Source organism: Coregonus clupeaformis, chromosome 23, assembly GCF_020615455.1.
Source record: "Coregonus clupeaformis isolate EN_2021a chromosome 23, ASM2061545v1, whole genome shotgun sequence".
NCBI lineage: Eukaryota > Metazoa > Chordata > Actinopteri > Salmoniformes > Salmonidae > Coregonus > Coregonus clupeaformis.
Window position 1 is genome coordinate 41,509,582 of NC_059214.1, and position 25,447 is coordinate 41,535,028.

At 45.4% G+C, this 25,447-nt stretch overlaps 1 protein-coding gene across 2 annotated transcripts in view; it reads right to left on the bottom strand.

Annotated features, from left to right (window-relative positions):
• Positions 1 to 25,447, bottom strand: part of LOC121536930 (ecto-NOX disulfide-thiol exchanger 1-like) — a 109,946-nt gene that overhangs the window by 10,957 nt on the left and 73,542 nt on the right. The window contains exons 2-9 of one of the 2 annotated variants that reach the window (XM_041844584.2): positions 24,323 to 24,393; positions 22,558 to 22,725; positions 22,139 to 22,345; positions 19,163 to 19,396; positions 15,384 to 15,596; positions 8,053 to 8,159; positions 2,024 to 2,141; positions 414 to 604 (exon numbers count right to left, since the gene is read on the bottom strand). In XM_041844584.2, coding sequence (XP_041700518.1) covers positions 414 to 604; positions 2,024 to 2,141; positions 8,053 to 8,159; positions 15,384 to 15,596; positions 19,163 to 19,396; positions 22,139 to 22,345; positions 22,558 to 22,666 — 1,179 coding nt within the window. In that variant the 5' untranslated portion in view covers positions 22,667 to 22,725; positions 24,323 to 24,393. The remainder of the gene's footprint in view (positions 1 to 413; positions 605 to 2,023; positions 2,142 to 8,052; positions 8,160 to 15,383; positions 15,597 to 19,162; positions 19,397 to 22,138; positions 22,346 to 22,557; positions 22,726 to 24,322; positions 24,394 to 25,447) is intronic. The other variant, XM_041844583.2, reaches the window with a different exon arrangement.

Genomic DNA, 25,447 nt, shown 5'->3' on the forward strand with positions numbered 1-25,447 from the left:
ACTCACTAAACACAAATACTGTGTTTGCATATTATGTCTGAGTGTTGGAGTGTGCCCCTGGCTGTCCGTAAATTTTAAAAAAACAAGAAAATCGTGCCGTCTGGTTTGCTTAATATAAGGAATTTGATGTACAGTATAGCATTTACTTTTACTTTGTACTCTTACTCAAGTATGAGTTGAGTACTTTTTCCACCACTGCAATTACTGTTGGTATAATCACAATCACAATCACAATAGTGTAATCACAGGTGCAGTATGATACAGGTGTAGATGGTGGAATGTAACTGCTGCATGTTGTGCATGCTCTGCTGTAGCAGGTGTGTGTACCTGTTGCATGTTGTGCATGCTCTGCTGTAGCAGGTGTGTGTACCTGTTGCATGTTGTGCATGCTCTGCTGTAGCAGGTGTGTGTACCTGTTGCATGTTGTGCATGCTCTGCTGCAGCAGGTGTGTGTGTGTGTCGGGGAAGTGTTCAGGGTCGTCAGGGCGGCAGGTCTTGCCTTGCTCCTTCCTCAGCAGCTCCACCTCGTTCCTGTAGGCATCCAGCTGCCAGCGCAGAGAGTCATTCTCCTCCCTCAGAGAGGCCCCAGACTGGTCACACACTCCTGGAGAGGAGGAGGGGAGAGCGGGTTAGACACAACATACACACAAATACACATATACACGCACACGCACACATACACACACACAAAGACCAGGGAGGTTTTCCAATGCCTCGCAAAGAAGGGCACCTATTGGTAGATGGGTAAAAAAAAATAATAATCTGACATTGAATATCCCTTTGAGCATGGTGAAGTTATTAATTACACTTTGGATGGTGCATCAATACACCCAGTCACTACAAAGATACAGATGTCCTTCCTAATTCAGTTGCCAGAGAGGAAGGAAACCGCTCAGGGATTTCACCATGAGGCCAATGATGACTTTAAAACAGTTAATGGCTGTGATAGGAGAAAACTGAGGATGGATCAACAACATTTTTGTTATCCACAATACTAACCTAAATGACAGATTGAAAAGAAGGAAGCATTTACAGAATACAAATATTTCCAAAACATGCATCCTATTTGCAATAAGGCACTAAAGTAAAACTGTAAAACATTTGGCAAAGAAATGAACTTTATGTCATGAATATAAAAGCATTATGTTTGGGGCAAATCCAACACAACACATGACTGAGTACCACTCTTCATATTTTCAAGCATGGTGGTAGCTGCATCATGTTATGGGTATGCTTGTCATCGGCAAGGACTATGGAGTTTTTTATGATAAAAAGAGACGGAATAGAGCTAAGCACAGGCAAAATCCTAGAGGAAAACCTGGTTCAGTCTGCTTTCCAACAGACACTGGGAGACAAATTCATCTTTCAGCAGGACAATAACCTAAAACACAAGGCCAAATATACACTGGAGTTGTTTACCAAGACGACATTGAATGTTCCTGAGTGGCCTAATTACAGTTTTAAATTAAATCGTCTTGAAAATCTTGAAAATGGCTGTCTAGCAATGATCAACATCCAACTTGACAGAGTTTGAAAAATTTAAAAAATAATAATGTGCAAATATTGTACAATCCAGGTGTGCAAAGCTCTTATAGACTTAACCAGAAAGACTCACAGCTGTAATCACTGCCAAAGGTGATTCTGACATGTAATGAGTCAGGGGTGTGAATACTTATGTAAATGAGATATTTCTGTATTTCCTTTTCAATACATTTGCAAACATTTCTAAAAACATGGTTTCACTTTGTCATTATGGGGTATTGTGTGTAGATGTGTGAGATAAAACATATATTTACTCCATTTTGAATTCAGGCTGTAACACAACAAAATGTGGAATAAGTCAAGGGGTATGAATAATTTCTGAAGGCACTGTATACTTTAGCAGTCTGGTGATTTATGAGCTACAGTGGCCTGCCATCATTAAAAGGTACAAGTGCCTAGGGGCTAGGGGTTAAGGGCCAAGGGCTAGGGGCTATGGACTATGCCAGGCGTAGATTTGGGATTGGGCTTGTGTCTGTCCTACCGTTTTCCTCCATGCGTATCTTCTTACAGGGGCTCTCATCCGAGTCGTCGTCAGACATCTCCATCTCCTCCTCCCGGCGAATCCCCATGATCTCCTCACTGTGGGCATTTCTCAGCTCCTGTCACATCACAACACAAGGACCCCTCAGTTTCTCAGTCCTATACACCCAGCCAGATGCCTGTCTAAAAATGGTTTCAACCAGACTGCTCCTGGTAATGTGTTCTAAAACAAACTTTATATGTTGTACCTGTGGACAGAGTCTGTGGTGGAAGAGGATCAAATTGGCCTTAGACACTGATCCAACATCAGTTTTGTGTTTCACGTCCCCAAGGGTTATGGTTAGGATTTAGGGGGTACGGTAAACTGATCCTAGATCTGTGCCTATGGGCAGTTTGAACGATTCATTTTTAAAAACATGCTAAAGACAGAGCATAGAAATCATCTCATTCTTCCAGCTGCTCTGATAACTAGTACTATCTCAGCTGTGAGGCTGTCTAATACCACCACTGTGAAATCTCTCCTCAGATAGAGTAAATATGCTTAGCAATGACTCAGCTATGGGAGAGTGGGATGGAGTTATGAGAAGAGAAGGAAGAGAGAGAAGGGAGAGAGGGTTGGATGGAGGGCTTTGTTATGTGTAACTGTGAGCTGCAGTACTGAACCAGCCAGAGCCTTTTTCTTAGAAGCTACAGTAGGGCATGAAGACCAATGGTATTTAGAGCCGTATCTGATCTCATGATTTCTGCCGTCTCCACTATCAGTTCATATTCAAACTGTAATTTCATACTACTGTCATGGAGGATGTGGATACTGACATCAATAGCTAATTAATTCACAGCCATTTGTCATTCAGATAATCTATGACGCTTCAGGCTGCAGAGTTACAGTACCTTACTTGAACTACTTGAACACTTACCAAGCATACTACTGACCCTTAACGAAGGATTTCACAATGGTGGCATTCTAGCAAGACTCACTCCACTGTGTGTCACTTCTTCCAAAGCAATGCCTTACCTCTGGTTGCTATGACAATAGTGATGATTCCTTTCTCACCGACTTGACTTAGAGACATGTACTGTATGAACATAGAGGGCTTGCAGTATGAATTAGGCTTGGGCGGTATACCGTATATACCGGGGTGGGTGGGGGGGGCTAGCTTGCAAGGTCAAATCAAGCTTATTGGTTTCAGCAGAGACAATCAATCCCCTCCTGGTTCAGGATCCCTGCTGCCTAAATTTGTTTTGTGCGTTTCTTTAATGTTTGGATAGAAATAGCGCCACTTGTGTGCACTGCCGGTAATACCGTATACCCCAGTATGGTACAGGAACAGTATGGTATGAAGGTATGAAAATCTGGATACCGCCCAACCCTAGTATGAATGGTCATATTAGGTTAACATCTGTCCTGATAACTCTGGTCCCCACAGACAGACATCCTCATATCATTACTTTCAATTCATGGTCTCCAAATGGCCAAATCAAGACCAAGGGGGTGTATAATAATATATTTTTCACATCCAGGTTTGTGCAGTGTTTCTACAACCTAAAAGATTCCAATTCCATGAGATCAATAGGATGTTTTTGTTTAGTTCTAATGAAAGTGATAACTAACATTTATACCATCGCATTGTTGAATACTCGTTTCTGATTGGTTTGAAGGGCATTCTAGAGCATACATTGTTTCCCTAGAACGCACAGTATAATTGCACGGTATAATTAAATGGCTATGAAGTTCATTCTATTTTTGAGCTGCTTTTGATAGCAAAAGTCGAATTGAAAACATTATTGGCATAGTTTAATTCGATTTTAATAATAGCAAGATAGGATGATGGTTTGGTTAGCTAAGCTAACAAGTCTGTTTGTTTGGTTACCACGGCAACTACTGTAGCTATCTAGCTAGCTAGTAAAGCTACTTCAGTGGATGTTGTCACATTTCTACTGCCAAATTAATACATTTCTAGCGGCAAATATGTTAATTTCTTGCCATGGTATAAAATGGATAATCAACTCAGGGCTTTATGTGTTCTATGGAAAATAATGCAACTCTGTGGAAGGTGGGTTCCACTCCACTAACGCGTCGTGGAACACACCTTCCACGTCGTGCACTATTTTCCAGAGAATGCATAGCCCCTCGTTGATTATCCCTTACGTAATGAATATTCCAGAATGCTGACTCGTTATACTCCCAATGAATTATTGATCTGAGTCTTAACCCTGGAAGCCTCTGATACCAAAGCACCCGCTCACACTTTCTAGAAGGTTACATCTGCGCTTGTGGGTGTAATAAAATAAATAATTTGATGGGTGCTTATATTTGTCCTATTTACAAGTGTGAATTGGAAATGTGTTTTTTTTGCATATCCCCACTCCCTGAGGGTGTCTCAGGGAGAGTTGGAATATGCAAAAAACACATTTCCAATGTCACGGCCAGAGTCTGCCATAATAAACAGCAACCCTGGAGCAATTAAATAAAATAAAATAAAATGTTATTTGCCACATGCGCCGAATAAAACAGGTGTAGACCTTACAGTGAAATACTTACTTTCAAGCCCTTAAACAACAATGCAGTTTTAAGAAAATAAAAAAAGTGTTAAGTAAAAAATAGATAAGTAACAAATTAAAATAGCAAATAATTTTAAAGCAGCAGTAAAATAAAATAACAGTAGGGAGGCTATATACAGGTGGTACCGGTACAGAGTCAATGTGCGGGGGCACCGGTTAGTCGAGGTAATATGTACATGTGCGTAGAGTTAAAGTGACTATGCACAGATAATAAACAGAGTAGCAGCAGCGTAAAAGAGGGTGTGGGGGTGGGGTGTGGGGGCAATGCAAATAGTCCGGGTATCCATGATTAGCTGTTCAGGAATCTTATGGCTTGGGGGTAGAAGCTGTTAAGAAGCTTTTTGGACCTAGACTTGGCGCTCCAGTACTGCTTGCCGTGCGGTAGCAGAGAGAACAGTCTATGACTAGGGTGGCTGGAGTCTTTGACAATTTTTAGGGCCTTCCTCTGACACCGCCTGGTATAGAGGTCCTGGCAGGAAGCTTGGCCCCAGTAATGTACTGGGCCGTACGCACTACCCTCTGTAGTGGCTTGCGGTCAGAGGCCGAGCAGCTGCCATACAAGGCGGTGATGCAACCAGTCAGGATGCTCTCGATGGTGCAGCTGTAGAACTTTTTGAAGATCTGAGGACCCATACCAAATCTTTTCAGTCTCCTGAGGGGGAATAGGCTTTGTCGTGCCCTCTTCACGACTGTCTTGGTGTGTTTGGACCATGATAGTTTGTTGGAGATGTGGACACCAAGGAACTTGAAGCTCTCAACCTGTTCCACTACAGCCCCCCGTCGATGAGAATGGGGGCGTGCTCAGCCCTCTTTTTTTTCTTCCTGTAGTCCACAATCATCTTCTTTGTCTTGATCACGTTGAGGGAGAGATTCTTATCCTGGCACCACACGGCCAGGTCTTTGACCTCCTCCCTATAGGCTGGCTCATCGTTGTCGGTGATCAGGCCTACCACTGTTGTGTCGTCGGCAAACTTAATGATGGTTTTTGAGTCGTGCCTGGCCATGCAGTCATGGGTGAACAGGGAGTACATGAGGGGACTGAGCACACACCCCTGAGGGGCCCCCGTGTTGAGGATCAGCGTGGCAGATGTATTGTTACCTACCCTTACCACCTGGGGGCGGCCCGTCAGGAAGTCCAGGATCCAGTTGCAGAGGGAGGTGTTTAGTCCCAGGGTCCTTAGCTTAGTGATGAGCTTTGAGGGCACTATGGTGTTGAACACTGAGCTGTAGTCAATGAATAGCATTCTCACGTAGGTGTTCCTCTTGTCCAGGTGGGAAAGGGCAGTGTGGAGTACAATAGAGATTGCATCATCTGTGGAAATATTGGGGCGGTATGCAAATTGGAGTGGGTCTAGGGTTTCTGAGATAATGGTGTTGATGTGAGCCATGACCAGCCTTTCAAAACACTTCATGGCTACAGACTTGAGTGCTACGGGTCGGTAGTCATTTAGGCAGGTTATCTTAGTGTTCTTGGGCACAGGGACTATGGTGGTCTGCTTGAAACATGTTGGTATTACAGACTCAGTCAGGGACATGTTCAAAATGTCAGTGAAGACATTTGCCAGTTGGTCAGCGCATGCTCGGAGTACATGTCCTGGTAATCCGTCTAGCCCTGCGGCCTTGTGAATGTTGACCTGCTTAAAAGTTTTACTCACATCGGCTACGGAGAGCCGTGATCACATAGTCATCCGGAACAGCTGATGCTTTCATGCATGCTTCAGTGTTGCTTGCCTCGAAGGAGCATAGAAGTGATTTAGCTCGTCTGGTAGGCTTGTGTCACTGGGCAGCTCGCGGCTGTGCTTCCCTTTGTAGTCTGTAATAGTTTTCAAGCCCTGCCACATCCGATGAGCGTCGGAGCCGGTGTAGTACGATTCAATCTTAGTCCTGTATTGACTCTTTGCCTGTTTGATGGTTCGTCGGAGGGTATAGTGGATTTCTTATAAACGTCCCGGTTAGAGGCCCGCTCCTTGAAAGCGGCAGCTCTACCCTTTAGCTCAGTGAGGATGTTGCCTGTAATCCATGGCTTCTGGTTAGGGTATGTACGGTCACTGTGGGGACAACGTCATCGATGCACTTATTGATGAAGACAGTGACTGGTGATTCCTGCTTTAGTTTTTGCTTATTAGCAGGAATCAGGAGGAAAGAGTTATGGTCAAATTTGCCAAATGGAGGGTGAGGGAGAGCTTTGTATGCTTCTCTGTGTGTGGAGTAAAGCTGGTCTAGAGTTTTTTTTCCTCTGGTTGCACATTTAACATGCTGGTAGAAATTAGGTAGAACGTATTTAAGTTTCCCTGCATTAAAGTCCCCGGCCACTAGGAACGCTGCCTCTGGATGAGCGTTTTCCTGTTTGCTTATGGCCTTATACAGCTCATTGAGTGCAATCTTAGTGCCAGCATCGGTTTGTGTGGTAAATAGTGTGGTCGACAGCTTATCATGAGATACTCTACCTCAGGCGAGCAAAACCTTGAGACTTCCTTAGTATTAGATTTTATGCCCCAGCTGTTGTTTACAAATATACACAGACCGCCACACCTTGTCTTACCGGAGTCAGCCGTTCTATCCTGCCGATGTAGCGTATATCCCGCCAGCTGTATGTTATCCATGTCGTCGTTCAGCCACGACTCGGTGAAACATAAGATATTACAGTTTTTTGTGTCCCGTTGGTAGGATAACCTTAATCTTAGGTCGTCCAATTTATTTTCAAATGATTGAACATTGGCTAATAGGAGTTATGGAAGAGGCAGTTTACTCGCTCGCCGTTGGCTCCTTAAAAGGCACCCCAACTTACGTCCACAATATCTCTGTCTCTTTCTCATGCGAATGACAGGGATTTGGGCCTTGTCGGGTGTCTGTAGAATATCCTTCGCGTCCGACTCGTTGAAGAAAAAATCTTCGTCCAATATGAGGTGAGTAATCGCTGTCCTAATATCCAGAAGCTCTTTTCGGGCATAAGAGACGGTGGCAGAAACATTATGTACAGAATAAATCTTCTCCGGCACCATAAGCTAGACTAGTCTTCACAAAGGTTCTGCATCTTGAATCTTGCTCAAAGGCACATCTACAGATTTTTCACCCTGTCGGCTCGGGGATTCGAACAAGCAACCTTTCGGTTAACTGGCCCAACGCTCTAACCGCTAGGCTACCTGCCAACTCTGTGTGGGTGCATGTGTGTGTGTATGTTTCATCGATGTGAGGAAACAGTATACGAATGGCACTGTAGGAGAGAAACACATAGCATCAGAAGATCAGAACAGCATGGTGGTCTGTCCATCGGTCTGTGTATCTGTGAGGCCACAGCAGTCTGTCCATCTATCTGTCCATCTGTCTGTGTATCTGTGAGGCCACAGCAGTCTGTAACAACAGCAACATGAAACACAGTAGGACTCATGTCAACCCGGCTAGAGTGTCTGTCTGTCAACCTGACAAGGAATAAGACAAGGAATAAGGGGGTAAGGAGAGAGTACCAACCTCACACTGCTTTCTCCAAATGTCTATGTTCTTGCGCTGCGCTTTAGAGAAATGGTCCCATGCCTTCTGCCTGGAGGCAGCGGTGAACACAGCCGTGATCTGCTCGACTTCGGGTGAACAGGGGAGTCAAGACAAGACAAGGCTTTATGTAGAGCTTAGATCCTACTGTACCACCCAGGCACAACAGCACACAGAGGAGACACTAGGGAGCGTCATCCTGCCAGCCTGGGTTAGTAGACCCCATTGCATTTACCTGTACCACCCACCAACAACATATCATCGCTGTAGGATAAAAACCTCTCATCTACGAAACAGAAACATTTCAGGAAATTGAAAAATACGTCCATATTTTCTCATTAAAGCTGGAATCTGCATTAGGTGAAAGAGCTCCACGCGTAGGCCCAGGCACATTTGTTATTGGTTTTGTTTTGTTTATGAAAGGAAGAAAGGAGCATTCGGCCACTTGGTAAAAAACACTGTAGTACATACTCTGATGTTCTATCACGCGTGCAATAATGTGCAATGATGTAAAAATAATAATAATAATTGTTGGTTAAGGTAACGTCTTTGTTGTTGTAATATCGCAAACGGACGTGGCAGTTTCACCACTACGGATTCCAGCTTTAATTAACATACAATTATGAAACTTCAGAAGCTATTTTGAATAAATGTTCTTGGTCGTAGAGTCATTGGAAATAACTGAGTTACAAGGTTTTCATCTGACAGCAACAATATTGAGAATCATTGTGTTATGTGGGCAGCTTGTCTCTCCCTTTTCTGTTTCCCTTCCTCCTTGTTTTGTCCCCTCTGTGTCTGTTGTATCTGTATGTGTGTTTGTCCCCTTTATGTGGGTGTGTCTGGAGTGGATCAGGGGGCGTGCTCAGGATCTGCCTCTCCTGTGCAGCTGCGGGTTGTTTCCAGTGATTCCTGCCTACGCAGCTGCATCCTATTCTCTAATCAACCTGCACTACTAATTCCGGGGCATGGCTCTCCACCGGCGCCAGATCGTTGTTCTTACCAGAGCGGTAACTTGGCTCACCAGTAAAGTTATTTTGTCTTTGTCTTCAGCCTGGCTCTCCACTCTCCTTTACCTGTCATTTGTTTTGTCTTTAGTTTCGGACATACCTCCCAACCTGCCTGCCTTCCTGCCTGTCGGCCTGCCTGCCTGCCTGCCTGCCTGCCTGCCTGCCTGCCTCAGCCTCTCCTTCCTCCGGAGCCGACTAGCCCACTCTGTTCCTTTACTTCAGTTGTTTTTGGACTAAGACGATTTTAACTTTTATTAAATATTTTTGTTTCTTCCACTCCCTTTGTCGTGTTTGTTTCTCTGAGTGCTGGGTTGAACCATAGCCTAACAGAACGATCTGGCCATGGACCCAACAGAGAGACAGCACGGGGCAAACGAAGAGAGCTTCCAACAAGCTATCCAGGCTCAAGGAACGTTGCTAGGACAGCATGACCAACTGATTCGGACTCTTTTGGAAAATAATCATCAACTGCTGAACCAGGTGACTCAGTTAACTACACAAGTCTCTAAATTGTCTGTTATCAGTTCTCCATCTCTCTCTGACCCCCAGTTTGATGCACCCCAAGTTGGTTCCTCGGACATGATGCAGGCTTCGTTCCATCGGGGAACCCCCCTGTCACGTCGCCTGAACCGTTCAATGGAGAATTGGACAAGTGCCGGGGATTTTTGCTTCAGTGTGACTTGATTTTTCGGCAGAGACCACTGTCATTTTCTACTGATTCCTCTAAGGTACATTATGTTCTGGGGCTGTTAAGAGGGGAGAGCTCTGGTTTGGGCTGAGGCTGTGTGCTCAAATCAAACTTTGACTGGATTGACTTTCGCTGATTTTTCTGCTAAATTGAAGACTGTTTTTTGACCATCCTGACCATGTGGGTAATTCCTCCAAGATACTTTTTAATTTGAGGCAGGGTTCTAACAGTGTGGCTGAGTACTCAATTGAGTTCTGGACTTTGGCAGCGGACTCCAAGTGGAACAATGTGGCACTTCAAGGAGCATTTCTAAACGGTTTGAATGAAGCCATTAAGGATGAACTGGCTGCTCGTGACGAGCCACATGATTTACATTCTCTCGTTTCCCTGTCCATTAAGCTAGACAACCGGTTGCGGGAGAGGCGTCGGGGAGAGGCGGTCGGCCGCATCTAGGAGGGACGAGTTCCCCAGCCTTCAACCACTCGAGTCTCGCCTCCCGGAGCCGGCAGCTTCTTATTCCTGATTCCATCCCGAGCACAGAGGAGGAACCTATGCAAGTGGGTCGAGCTCGACTACCTCCAGCAGAACGGCAACGGCGCCTCCAGGCGGGTGAGTGCCTGTACTGTGGAGACGCCACACACATTCTGGCTACATGCCCTAAGCGGCCAAAAGACAAGGCTCGCTCGTAACGGTGGGTCTACTTGCGAGCCCAGAGTTAGATCCTGAACCCATCATTCCCCGATTACAAGTACCTGTAACCTTACGTTTCCAGAGTCATTCCCTGCCACTCTCAGCTCTCATAGACTCAGGTGCAGAAGACAACTTTATTAGCCACCAGTTCGTTACACAAGCTCGTATCCCCATGGAGCCACTACCTACCCCCATTCGGTCACAGCCCTTGATGGGCGCCTCCTCGCGGAGATAACTCATCAAACCACCCCCGTTTCCCTAGTGATTTCTGGCAATCATTGTGAAAGCATTCAGCTAAGAGTTATGTCTGGCTCAGCTACCTCCCTAATCCTTGGCTTCCCCTGGTTGGCTCTTCACAACCCACAAATTGATTGGACACGTCACACCATTCTCAGTTGGAGCACTAACTGCCATTCAGAGTGCCTTAGGTCAGCGGTTCCCCCCACTAAGTGTAACCCAACTCATCCCTCAGCTCCTCTTGATCTGTCATCTGTCCCCAAAGAATACCATGACTTAGCGGAGGTTTTCAGTAAGGACAAGGCTCTGTCTCTACCACCACATAGGCCTTATGATTGCCCTATTGAACTGCTTCCTGGTGCTCCCTTGCCCTCTAGTCGCTTATACAATCTGTCCCGACCGGAAAGAGAGGCAATGGAGCAGTACATTGGTGATTCTCTGGTCTCGGGCATAATCCGTCCCTCGTCGTCTCCTTTGGGTGCAGGTTTCTTTTTCGTGGAAAAGAAGGACAAGTCGTTACGCCCCTGTAACGATTTCAGGGGTTTAAACAACATAACTGTTAAAAACAAGTATCCCCTTCCACTCATCAACTCTGCTTTTGAACCTCTGCATGGCGCCACAGTTTTCTCCAAGCTCGACCTCAGGAACGCTTATCACCTTGTCCGGATCTGTAAGGGAGATGAGTGGAAAACCGCTTTCAACACTCCACTGGGACATTTTGAGTATTTGGTCATGCCCTTTGGGCTCTCAAACGCCCCTGCTGTTTTCCAAGCCATGGTGAACGATGTTCTTAGGGATTTTTGAACCGTTTTGTCTTTGTATACCTGGATGATATTCTTGTTTTTTCCAAGTCACCCGAGGAGCATGAGTCACACGTCCGTCAAGTCCTTCAACGGCTCTTGGAAAACAAGCTGTATGTCAAAGCAGAGAAGTGTGAGTTCCACAAACAGTCTACATCGTTCCTTGGTTTCATCATTGAGAGCGGGCAGGTGAAGGCGGACCCCGAGAAGATCCGGGCAGTGACGGAATGGCCCATACCCACCACCCGTAAGCAACTTCAACGATTTTTGGGCTTTGCTAACTTCTACCGTAGGTTCATTAAGGGTTTTAGTAAAGTGGTGGCACCCCTTACTAGACTCACATCCCCAAGAGTCCCTTTTCTGTGGTCCCCTGAGGCGGAGCAGGCGGTAGGGGTTTTGAAGGAACTGTTTTCCACCTCCCCTGTGTTGATACACCCCAATACCTCTCTGCAGTTTGTTGTGGAGGTGGACGCGTCGGACTCAGGTGTGGGAGCCGTCCTCTCCCAGCGCTCCCCCCACTGACCAAAAGCTTCACCCCTGTGCTTTTTCTCCAAAAAATTGTCACCCACAGAATGGAATTACGACGTTGGAAACCGAGAACTGCTGGCGGTCAAGCTAGCACTGGAAGAATGGCGGCACTGGCTGGATGGAGCTGAACTGCCGTTTGTGGTCTGGACAGACCACAAGAACTTGGCTTACATCCAAGCCACTAAGAGACTCAACTCACGCCAAGCCAGATGGGCCCTGTTTTTAGTAGGTTTAACTTTATTCTTACATACAGACCGGGGTCAAGAAATGTTAAACCAGATGCTTTGTCCCGCCAGTTTGCTGACCCTTCGGAGACCAGCGAGCCTGAGGCAGTCCTGCCTTCCTCATGCGTCGTGGCGGCTGTTCAGTGGGAGATCGAGTCTCTTGTGAAGACTGCACTTGCCACGGACCCGGGACCGGGTGATGGACCTCCCAACCTACTCTTTGTTCCCGAGACGGTCCGGTCTCAGGTGTTGCAGTGGATTCACACCTCCCGTTTTGCTGGTCACCCTGGGATGAGACGACGTTGACGCTGCTTAGGAGACATTTTTGGTGGCCTTCAATGGAGACTGACGTTCGGGCTTTTGTGGCAGCCTGTTCAACCTGTGCTCGGGGCAAAGCCTCCCATCAGTCCCCTTCGGGGCTGCTGCTACCCCTCCCAGTTCCCAGCCGTCCCTGGTCCCACATAGCCATGGATTTTGTCACCGGCCTACCCAAGTCTGAAGGTAATGATACTATACTTACCATTGTGGACAGATTCTCTAAATCTGTTCACTATATAGCATTACCAAAATTACCGTCTGCCAGTGAGACAGCGGACCTCCTAGTCCAACATGTATTCCGTCCCCATGGAATACCTGTGGACATCGTATCTGATAGAGGCCCACAGTTTACTTCCCGTGTTTGGAAGGTTTTCTGTTCTGCTTTGGGTGCTTCCGTTAGTCTGTCCTCAGGGTTTCATCCCCAGACCAACGGTCAAACAGAAAGAGCCAATCAAGACCTCGAAGCAACCCTTCGTTGTGTGGCTGCTCAACATCCATCATCCTGGGCCAAACATCTGCCTTGGATAGAGTACGCCCACAACTCCCTCACCACCTCTGCCACTGGTCTTTCACCCTTCGAAGTTACCATGGGTTATCAACCCCCTCTGTTTCCTGCTCAGGAGAAGGAATTGGCTGTTCCTTCGGTTCAGGAGAACCTCCGCCGCTGCCAGAGAGTGTGGCGCGACGCTTCGGGAAGCGTTAGCTCGGACCACCGACAGGAACAAGATGACAGCGGATAGGAGCAGGACTCCCGCACCTGTGTTTCATCCTGGTCAAGAGGTTTGGCTGTCGTCTAAGAACGTACCTCTTCGTACCAAATCACGCAAGCTGTCTCCTCGGTACCTGGGTCCGTTTGTGGTGGAGTCCATCATTAACCCCGCTGCGGTTCGTTTGAAGTTGCCTTCAGCCATGAAGATACACCCTACTTTCCACGTCTCCCAACTGAAACCTGTGTCCTCCAGCCTTTGTGTCCACGGCTGTTCCACCTCCACCTGTTCGTCTCATTGACGACCATCCGGCCTACACCGTCGGTAGGCTACTGGACTCTCGGAGGCGGGGTAGGGGTCTCCAATACCTAGTCGATTGGGAAGGTTATGGACCAGAGGAGAGGTCTTGGGTCCCTAAGCGTTTTTGTGTTGGATCCTCAGTTGATCACGGACTTCCATCACGACAACCCTGACAGGCCTGGTGGGTCGCCAGGTGGCGACCATTGAGGGGGGTACTGTTATGTGGGCAGCTTGTCTCTCCCTTTTCTGTTTCCCCTTCCTCCTTGTTTTGTCCCCTCTGTGTCTGTTGTATCTGTATGTGTGTTTGTCCCCTTTATGTGGGTGTGTCTGGAGTGGATCAGGGGCGTGCTCAGGATCTGCCTCTCCTGTGCAGCTGCGGGTTGTTTCCAGTGATTCCTGCCTACGCAGCTGCATCCTATTCTCTAATCAACCTGCACTACTAATTCCGGGGCATGGCTCTCCACCGGCGCCAGATCGTTGTTCTTACCAGAGCGGTAACTTGGCTCACCAGTAAAGTTATTTTGTCTTTGTCTTCAGCCTGGCTCTCCACTCTCCTTTACCTGTCATTTGTTTTGTCTTTAGTTTCGGACATACCTCCCAACCTGCCTGCCTTCCTGCCTGTCGGCCTGCCTGCCTGCCTGCCTGCCTGCCTCAGCCTCTCCTTCCTCCGGAGCCGACTAGCCCACTCTGTTCCTTTACTTCAGTTGTTTTTGGACTAAGACGATTTTAACTTTTATTAAATATTTTTGTTTCTTCCACTCCCTTTGTCGTGTTTGTTTCTCTGAGTGCTGGGTTGAACCATAGCCTAACACATTGGGTGGGTTGTGATTTTGACACATTGTTTTTGTTGGTTTGTAGGGCCTGATATGGTTAAATGCTGGTCATTGTATTACCTGGTGTCTCCTCCCCAGTGCTGTACAGTACTTACATTTCATACCTGTTGATTCAGTTCCATCAGGACTGTCAAAGACAACATTCTACAATGGGTGGCTGGCTTGTGATACTAAATGTTTTCATGGATAAAGTAGGTCTAGACATACTATTGAACTTGCATAAAATGTGTCTTTAATTTGTTATGAATCATTCATAACTCTTTTGGGAATTGTCTGTAGTCGTCACCATCCTTTCCACCAGTAGAATAATGTTGCCCTTAAAGTTTTGTTCTGTTCTGATTGCATACTGTCATATTCATCTTCAATAAACAATAGGAGGTTTAAAAAGTGTCATTATTACTACTGGACAAGTGCACTGTGACCATGTCAACATTAAAACTACATCCCCTCATCATCCCCTCTTCTGGTGATTCTGTATCTCTGGACTTTGCTTCATGGATTTTCATGTTAAAGCAACACCAGAGGACTATATAGCTCTGTTTTATTTCCCAGTGTTGAGCATAAAAAATACGATTCAAAATAGCACCATTTAAACAGTCATAAGACGTTGATAAATCTTGTTGTCATCTCATTGTCTTTCCAGATCGTATTTCATATAATTTCAATATCAGTCCATACTGTACATTGACATTGTTTGAGAGTGCCTGCTGGAGGGATACTGTTCTACGATGCCTACCTGGGAGTTAGGTAGATCAGTTGGTCCTCTCCTGTAGAACGCTCAGGACACTGTACTGTACTTACCTCTGTCTGGTCTCTGACTAGTGTCACCCTCCCCAACTACTGGCTTATCACTGTACAGCTGTATAGAACAACTGGCCTTTAGTGCTATGTGAAAGGTACCTGTAGTGCACTGTGTCTAGGAAGGGTTTATGAGAATTAAGTGTTACAGGTAGTGTATAGTGTGTCTAGTTAGATGCTTACACTGAGTCAGTATGGCCAGCAGGGCATTTTTAAACGTCTCCTTGGCTAGCTCCATCTCCTCCTCGTGCTGGGCCTTCTCACTCATCAGCCTCCGGACGTGGCTATTGGCCGACTGGATCATAGAGTAGAAGTGATTGGCTGACCGCCGGTTGACCTCACCATGGTCGATCCACGTGAACAGGACTGCAGTCGCCTCGCTGAACTTATGGTCATCTGGAGGAGAGCGAGAGGAGAGGAGAAGATTTAGGGTAAGGTTTTTAAACCGTGAAACTGAAAGCCTACGAAACTGCACTTTGGTATTTCTTGAAATAAGCTACACTGAACAAAAATATAAATGCAACAACAAAGATTTTACTGAGTTACAGTTCATACAGTATAAGGAAAGTTGTCAAATGAAATAAATTCATTAGGCCCTAATCTATGGATCTCACATGACTGGGAATACAGATATGCATCTGTTGGTCACAGATACCACAGATACCTCCAGCGTGCCAGTGGCCATCGAAGGTGAGTATTTGCCCACTGAAGTCGGTTACGATGTCGAACTGCTGTCAGGTCAAGACCCTGGGGAGGACGACGAGCACGCAGATGAGCTTCCCCAAGACGATTTCTGACAGTTTGTGCAGAAATTCTTCAGTTGTGCAAACCGTAGTCTGTGGTTGTGAGGCCAGTTGGACATTCTGCCAAATTCTCTAAAACAACGTTGAAGGCGGCTTATGGTACATAAACGAACATTAAATTATCTGGCAACAGCTCTGGTGGACATTCCTGCAGTCAGCATGTCAATTGCACGCTCATTGTGTTGTGTGACAAAACGTAAAATTTTAGAGTGGACTTTCTTTGTCCCCAGCACAAGGTGCACCTGTGAATTGATCATGCTGTTTAATCAGCTTCTTGATATGCCACACCTGTCAGGTGGATGGATTATCTTGGCAAAGTAGAAATGGTCACTAACAGGGATGTAAACAAATTTGTGCACAAAATTTGAGAGAAATTATCTTTTTGTGCGTATGGAAAATTTGATTTTATTTCTGCTCATGACAAGTAGGACCAACACTTTACATGTTGCATTTACATTTTTGTTCAGTGTATACGGCCATGTACTTTAAATAAATGATATTTCTCTTTCCTTCATGCTTCAGTGCACAGGAACAGAACAGCATGGGGAGATGAACTATCAGACTGTTTCATATCTTCTGAGTGGATGAGACCACACAGTCCGTTCTGAACACAAAATGCATTTCTGGGTTGGAATCAACAGAAACTAGTTGTTGAGTGAGCATAGACTCTTTAACTGTCTGTGTCTTGGTGGGCCTTTGTTGAATGTATTCTTCACATTTGAATAATAATTGAAAAGTGCCACAGAGCCGCGTCCGATCGCACAGCACAGAGTGAATTAGAAATCGTTTAATGAGCTCAATACCCACTGCAACATGACCTGAGAGCACACTGTCACTTGGCTGAAAACACTTTTCACCGCACAGCTCTAGTCCTATTCAGAAGAGCCTGCAGAGTACAATCATACAATCATATTATAGAGAAGTCACATGAAGGTATTGCGGGCCAGCACAACACAGGGAATAATGGAAGTCTATTTCCCTAGCCTTTTCAATTAATAATCAAAGCAAAATATCTCTCTGTGTTTGGCTATGTGTAATGAAAAGCTTCTTGGAGAACTAAACATCTCTGTAGTAATAGCCAGTGGTGTAGTGGAGCGTAAACCTTTCTTTATTTTGTGCGAGCGTTTACCTACTCATCGCTTGATATGTGTGTGACACAGACTCACACATATATAAAGACACACACACTCTGGCTCGCCCTCTTTGCTCCCCTCCTCTCTCTCTGTCATCTATTGTGACCAACAGTCAGGCAGTCTCTAGTGCTGCAGCCTCAATGTGAAGGCTTTAAGCATCCCTTCATAGAAGCAGCTGTATGTGAGTTGAGAGAGAGACAGAGTAATGCTCTGTAATGTTGTAATGAATATGATTAAGGTATTTACCCGCCTGAGAATGTAAAAGCATTAACCAGAGGCTGTTTGAATGAATATGATTATGAAGAAACAGAACACTTTCAAACACCGCTCTGAACAGAATAGGGGGACAAGGAAGATCGCACAGAGAGAGAGAAAGAGAGAAGCAATATTAGCAGGAAAGCACAGAATGGGAAAAGAAATGAAGCATCAGCGATTGGAATGAGGAGGCAGGACGACACACATTTCCCACCAGCGTGACAAAGAAATCTAGGAATTCTGAGCTCCAGGGAATGTGATGAAGGGAAGGAAGGGGTGTACAATAAGGGGAGGGGGGTGGGAGGGGTGGTAACTGGTGAGAACACAGCATGACATCTCCCAGCCGTGACCCATCACATTATCATACGCTTCATTGAGAGATGATAGAGAAAAAGACTCTCTGCCTCATATCTATTGTATCAATGTGACTCCTCCAATGGTTCATGTGACATGTCTGTTGTTACTGCTGTAGGGGTTGGAGCTGACTGATGGCTGATGAGGTAGAGGGGGCAACAGAGTCAAACTCCCCTATCAGATTAAACTTGGGAACAGGGAACAGAGGGAGGAGAGGGAGGAGAGGGAACAGAGGGAACAGAGGGAACAGAGGGAGGAGAGGGAGGAGAGGGAGGAGAGGGAACAGAGAGAGGAGAGGGAGGAGAGGGAACAGAGGGAGGAGAGGGAGGAGAGGGAGGAGAGGGAACAGAGGGAACAGAGGGAGGAGAGGGAGGAGAGGGAGGAGAGGGAGGAGAGGGAGGAGAGGGAACAGAGAGAGGAGAGGGAGGAGAGGGAACAGAGGGAGGAGAGGGAGGAGAGGGAGGAGAGGGAACAGAGGGAGGAGAGGGAGGAGAGGGAGGAGAGGGAGGAGAGGGAACTGAGAGAGGAGAGGGAACAGAGGGAGGAGAGGGAGGAGAGGGAGGAGAGGGAACAGAGGGAGGAGAGGGAGTAGAGGGAGGAGAGGGAACAGAGGGAGGAGAGGGAGGAGAGGGAACATAGGGAGAAGAGGGAACAGAGGGAGGAGAGGGAACAGAGGGAGGAGAGGGTGAAGATAAAATAAGAAAGGATTTAAGAGGTTGAGCATTGACCTCCACACACCTGTGCAACAGCTCATCCCTCATCTCTCACTCCTCTCTTTTTCTACATCACCTCCACAATTCATCCCTCACTCCCTTTCTCTCTGCCTCAGGTTATTTACATCTCTCTGTCTGTTAAGTAAAGAACAGATGATAACACAGCATGATGTCATTACACTAGCTCTCTGTCCAGGAAGGATTTCAGATCCACATATTAAGGTAATGCTACTGGGTTATAATAACAGTATTGAGGGTGTTATAAGGAAGGAAAATGATAGCCATGACTGTACTTCTCATGCAGATAGAGGATGTGTAGTGTGTCAGAGAGTTCTAGCAGACAGTGTTTTAGATCAATAACTCATTTAGATTATATGAGAAATGATAAATGTAAACGGTAATGTAACCATTTTCATAGGTAATTCCGTCTGACATTTCTTATCAATTTGACATGACAGAGGAATGGTACATTGCTCTATATGATACTAAGACAATAATTATAGATTATTCCTATACTGTAAATTAGGACGGGCTCTGTAAAACAGTGTGCAGTTTGGACCATTACACACATTTATCCACCAACTTGGCCCACCTGCAGCACACGCAGCACACACAGCGGCAGCCAGCAGCTAGAGGCACAGCTGGACATAGTGGTAGAGGGTGGGGGTGACACACACACACATCATGCTCATTGGTCCACTCACCTTTCAATCTCTCCGCCAGCTGTCCCGCCTCATGCTCGGAGAAGTGCATGATGGGAGGTGGCGAGGGCGGGCGGAGGAAGTCTTCGTTGATTTTGCGTCGGTGTCGTTCCTCCCTGGCCAGCAGCCTCTGTTGACATTCCCACTCATATAGGTCGTCTCTGGCCTGAGCAAAGTCCACGTGCATCCTCCCTGAGTCCTTCTTATCTGTACTGGAGCCGATACGCATCCGGTAGCCTGGGGAAACATGGCAGTTAGCGGTCAGATACACTAAACACAACCATACAGATACAGTGGGGGAAAAAAGTATTTCGTCAGCCACCAATTGTGCAAGTTCTCCCACTTAAAAAGATGAGAGAGGCCTGTAATTTTCATCATGGTACACGTCAACTATGACAGACAAAATGAGAAAAAATAATCCAGAAAATCACATTTTTAATGAATTGATTTGCAAATTATGGTGGAAAATAAGTATTTGGTCAATAACAAAAGTTTCTCAATACTTTGTTATTTACCCTTTGTTGGCAATGACACAGGTCAAACATTTTCTGTAAGTCTTCACAAGGTTTTCACACACTGTTGCTGGTATTTTGGCCCATTCCTCCATGCAGATCTCCTCTAGAGCAGTGATGTTTTGGGGCTGTCGCTGGGCAACACGGACTTTCAACTCCCTCCAAAGATTTTCTATGGGATTGACTGGCTAGGCCACTCCAGGACCTTGAAATGCTTCTTACGAAGCCACTCCTTCGTTGCCCGGGCGGTGTGTTTGGGATCATTGTCATGCTGAAAGACCCAGCCACGTTTCATCTTCAATGCCCTTGCTGATGGAAGGAGGTTTTCACTCAAAATCTCACGATACATGGCCCCATTCATTCTTTCCTTTACACGGATCAGTCGTCCTGGTCCCTTTGCAGAAAAACAGCCCCAAAGCATGATGTTTCCACCCCCATGCTTCACAGTAGGTATGGTGTTCTTTGGATGCAACTCAGCATTCTTTGTCCTCCAAACACGACGAGTTGAGTTTTTACCAAAAAGTTCTATTTTGGTTTCATCTGACCATATGACATTCTCCCAATCCTCTTCTGGATCATCCAAATGCACTCTAGCAAACTTCAGACGGGCCTGGACATGTACTGGCTTAAGCAGGAGGGACACGTCTGGCACTGCAGGATTTGAGTCCCTGGCGGCGTAGTGTGTTACTGATGGTAGGCTTTGTTACTTTGGTCCCAGCTCTCTGCAGGTCATTCACTAGGTCCCCCCGTGTGGTTCTGGGATTTTTGCTCACCGTTCTTGTGATCATTTTGACCCCACGGGGTGAGATCTTGCGTGGAGCCCCAGATCGAGGGAGATTATCAGCGGTCTTGTATGTCTTCCATTTCCTAATAATTGCTCCCACAGTTGATTTCTTCAAACCAAGCTGCTTACCTATTGCAGATTCAGTCTTCCCAGCCTGGTGCAGGTCTACAATTTTGTTTCTGGTGTCCTTTGACAGCTCTTTGGTCTTGGCCATAGTGGAGTTTGGAGTGTGACTGTTTGAGGTTGTGGACAGGTGTCTTTTATACTGATAACAAGTTCAAACAGGTGCCATTAATACAGGTAACGAGTGGAGGACAGAGGAGCCTCTTAAAGAAGAAGTTACATGTCTGTGAGAGCCAGAAATCTTGCTTGTTTGTAGGTGACCAAATACTTATTTTCCACCATAATTTGCAAATAAATTCATTAAAAATCCTACAATGTGATTTTCTGGATTTCTTTTTCTCAATTTGTCTGTCATAGTTGACGTGTACCTATGATGAAAATTACAGGCCACTCTCATCTTTTTAAGTGGGAGAACTTGCACAATTGGTGGCTGACTAAATACTTTTCTTCCCCACTGTACATTCAACACACTCACACACAGACACATATATACACATGTACACAGACAAACACACAACACACAAATTGTGTATCCAGTCATGTAAACTCATACTCATACAGTCAGATACAATCAAAGTATACAGTATTACAAATGCCTACATTCTCTACCCCACGTACCACCACAAAGACCATTAGCAAACCAAAAGGACAAACTCTACATTTTCAACTATCCATATTCACATCTCCAGCCTGCATAGCTACGGTCTATTTCTTTCACCTCCAGCTTGCATAGCTACAGTCTATTTATTTCACCTCCAGCTTGCATAGCTACAGTCTATTTCTTTCACCTCCAGCCTGCATAGCTACAGTCTATTTCTTTCACCTCCAGCCTGCATAGCTACAGTCTATTTCTTTCACCTCCAGCCTGCATAGCTACAGTCTATTTATTTCACCTCCAGCTTGCATAGCTACAGTCTATTTCTTTCACCTCCAGCCTGCATAGCTACAATCTATTTCTTTCACCTCCAGCCTACATAGCTACAGTCTATTTCTTTCACCTCCAGCTTGCATAGCTACAATGTATTTCTTTCACCTCCAGCCTGCATAGCTACAGTCTATTTATTTCACCTCCAGTCTGCATAGCTACAGTCTATTTCTTTCACCTCCAGCCTGCATAGCTACATTCTATTTATTTTGGCTCCAGCCTGCATAGTTGTTATCATTTAATTTCTCTCTTCTGCTTTAAGTGTTGAACTTCAGGACACATATTCATATTCATATTGTTAATACATATTCTATTAAAACTGAATACTTTAAAACTGCTGCAAACATATACAGTAGTTATGCTGACCAGTGACCAGAGAGGTAGAGGATTGTGTCTATATGTTGTGTGTATAGCATAGCATTTGCGTAGTAGAGTATAGTATAGCATACAATAGTAAAGTAAAGTATAGCATAGTAAAGTAAAGCATACAGTAGTATAGTATAGTATAGTAAAGTATACAGTAGTATATTAAAGTATAGTATACAGTAGTATAGTATAGTATTGACCGGAGAGGTAGACAGCATTGTATATAAGTTGTGTGTATAGATATAGTATTGGTATTGTATAGTACTGACCAGAGAGGAAGAGGGACTTGTCCACCATGAACTCCTCACTGAAGCGGATGTGACAGAAGTTCTTCTTGCTCTTCCTGATGGCAATGATCTCACCACACTGATCAAACACCTCCCTGATGATCTCCTCGCTGGCATTCTCAGGCAGACCCCCCACAAACACCGTCTTACACCCTGGGGGCCGCTCCCGTGTTGACGGAGGAGGCAGGTCTGGAACAACATACATGCTCAGGTCACATCTAGTGGCAATTCCTTTGACCATATTACGGACAGTCAATATCTGAACGCATTTATACTCATTTAGACAAAAAGGATAGAAAAGCATGCAAGAGTGAGTGTGTCCGTGTGTGTGTGCGTCCATGTGTATGTGTGTGTGTGTGTGTGTGCACATGGATGTGTGTTGGTGCGTGTGTGAGTCTTACTGGGGTTCTGAGGGAAGAGGGTGCAGCTCTGGTAGTGGATGATCTCCTTGATGATGGGCATCTCAGGGGGACCAGGGGGAGGAGGGACCAGGCTGATACCTGCCATCATGGGGTTGATGGGAGCTAAGAGACCCAACCCTGGGTCAAAACCCTGGATACAGATAGAATCTGGAGGAGAGAGGGAAGAGAAGAAAAGTTAGTCTGGAGGAGAGGAAGAGAGCAGAAGAGAGGTGCAGACAGAGACAGAGACAGAGACAGAGACAGAGACAGAGACAGAGACAGAGACAGAGACAGAGACAGAGACAGAGACAGAGACAGAGATAGAGATAGAGATAGAGATAGAGATAGAGATAGAGATAGAGATAGAGATAGAGATAGAGATAGAGATAGAGACAGAGACAGAGACAGAGACAGAGACAGAGACAGAGACAGAGACAGAGATAGATGGACACAGCCTATTCATATCTTCAGAACACAACAAGATGAGAGTGGTAGAATGGACAAGACATCAGCAGAAATCTCCCTGGCTGCTTTCTCAGGCCCTATACAGTCACACAGGGTCTGAGCGAGAGAACAGACACTGATCTACAATTAGAGTAGAAACCAATCTGACTGCAGCTGTCAGACAAGCCTGTCGCTACTGTGAGGATACAGATAGTCAGGGATACAGATAGTCAGGGATTTAGATTGTCAGGGATACATATAGTCAGGGATACAGATATAAATATAAGAATGTAGAATCAGAACTGAAATCATTAATCAAGTCCTCACAGCAGATTTAAGTTTGCCAGCAGGTGAGTGTGAAGAGTGCGTGTGTAGGAGTGAGATTGATTCTATGTGATGCTATCAGAAAGATTCCAGTGCTCAACATAAGTTCCTACATTGCAATATTTGCTGTTCTAAAGAGGCTGCAAAGCAAATAAGTCCTGCTTCTATACTGGCTGTGTCTGGCGAAGCCTCGAAGAGAAAGTGTCTGGCGCTGTGAATAACTCAAGTGTGTTTTATTACAGAGAAGGAGTTTTTAAGAGAAGCTGCAAGTCCTTGAGGCTGGAGAGAGAAAAGAGAGAGAAAAGAAATCTAGACGATTATCTCCCATAAATCTCCCGAATCACTATCATGTGTAATCTGAGATTGTGGATCTGTGGAAAACTAATTCAAGTGTTCTCTGTGTAATCCTAAAAGGTAAATGACATGTCTCCTCTCACCACATTCATCATCAACTAATGCTGTTTTTCTTTTACCCTCCTGGTGAAAATAATTAAAGGCTGTTAGTTTTCCTCCCTGGGCCCGGCCACGCTCTGTTAACGTCTGCCAGGGGGAGAGAGTTCACACTTTGTTTTTCTCATCATTTAATTTCTCTCTCTCTCTTTTCCTTTCCTCCCTCCCTCTGTTCTCTCCCCTCAGCAGGTTTGTGTGGGCGGCCACTGGGTTCACTAGGCTCTGGATCTCCCCTCAGGAAACAGCTGCTCTTAATTACCGTGAAGGTGAGATGTCATCCATCACACACACTCTGTAACCCCCATTAGCTTTCTCATTTTCTTCTCTCTCTCTCCCCCAGTCTCTGAACTGTCCCCCAGTGTCTCTTTCCCTCTCTCTCTTTCATTCCAGATCTCTCCATCGCTCTCTCTTGGACCTGAGTTCTGTGCTCCAGGAGGATATCAGTATTAATCTGTCTTTTCCTTGGCTCTAAGGAGGGTGGATCCAGTCCAGCCGTCCCTGCTGTCTCTTAGCTGATTAAGGAGGAGAAGGACTGTACAGTACTGACCCAATGGAACCACAGTGACGATGGGCCGCTCTGATTCTTTCCTTCCTTCTTTTCCTCAAGTAATCCCAGATCTGAGAGGGTTGGATAGGGTGAAACCAATCAAATCAGCCAGTCAAACTCTGCCTTGACTTTCCAGTCACACTTAAGAAAGTACAAAATCTAGCACACTCAATGCAGTGATATTTTCCCCCCAGTGTAATAACAGTCCTACAGTGCCTTCAGAAAGTATTCACACCCCTTGACTTATTCCACTTTTTGTTGTGTTACAGCCTGAATTTAAAATTGATTAAATTCAGATTTTTTGTCACTGGCTTACACACAATACCCCATAATGTCAAAGTGGAATTATGTTTTCCCGAAATTGTTACAAATTAATTAAAAATGAAAAGCTGAAATGTCTTTAGTCAATAAGTATTCAACCCCTTTGTTATGTCAAGCCTAAATAAGTTCAGGAATATACATTTGCTTAACAAGTCACATAATAAGTTGCATGTGCAATAATAGGGTTTAACATGTAGATATAGGAGACATTTTCTAAAGATCAACAAAAATGTTATCTGTTCGACAGGGGTGATTTTTCTTTTGTCTAACTTTCTTTATTGCGACAAATGATGATGGAAATTGTGTTTTTCTAATAAATGATGATTGCCGAATCATTTTGAAGGTAGGCAGGCATATGATGTCACCGCGTAACTATAACGCTCCACTCCATATTTAATTCTAAATGCCTAGGCCTACTGCTTGCAAAATCACTTTTTCAACTATAAAAATAATGTTTCTTTGCAGGACAAAGATTGTCCTGACTTTCAAGAATGCCTGATTTATTGATTTATTTTTATGGAATTTTAAAACATACAATCTACCTGCAGTGAAGCCGCTCAACATTTACATCACATTCCAGTCATCTAGCAGAAAATCCCATCTAGAGCGACCCACAGGAGCAACCAGGGTCAAGCGCCCCGCCCAAATGCACATCGACAGATCCCCCACCCAGTCGAATCGGGGACCCGAACCAGCCACCTCTCGGCCACCGGCCCAACGCTCCAAACCGAATGCCTGAATTGCTTCGCCTTGCTTTTCTGGTTGGCTGGCAAGTTTCCCTTCCAATTATTTCAGATTTACAGG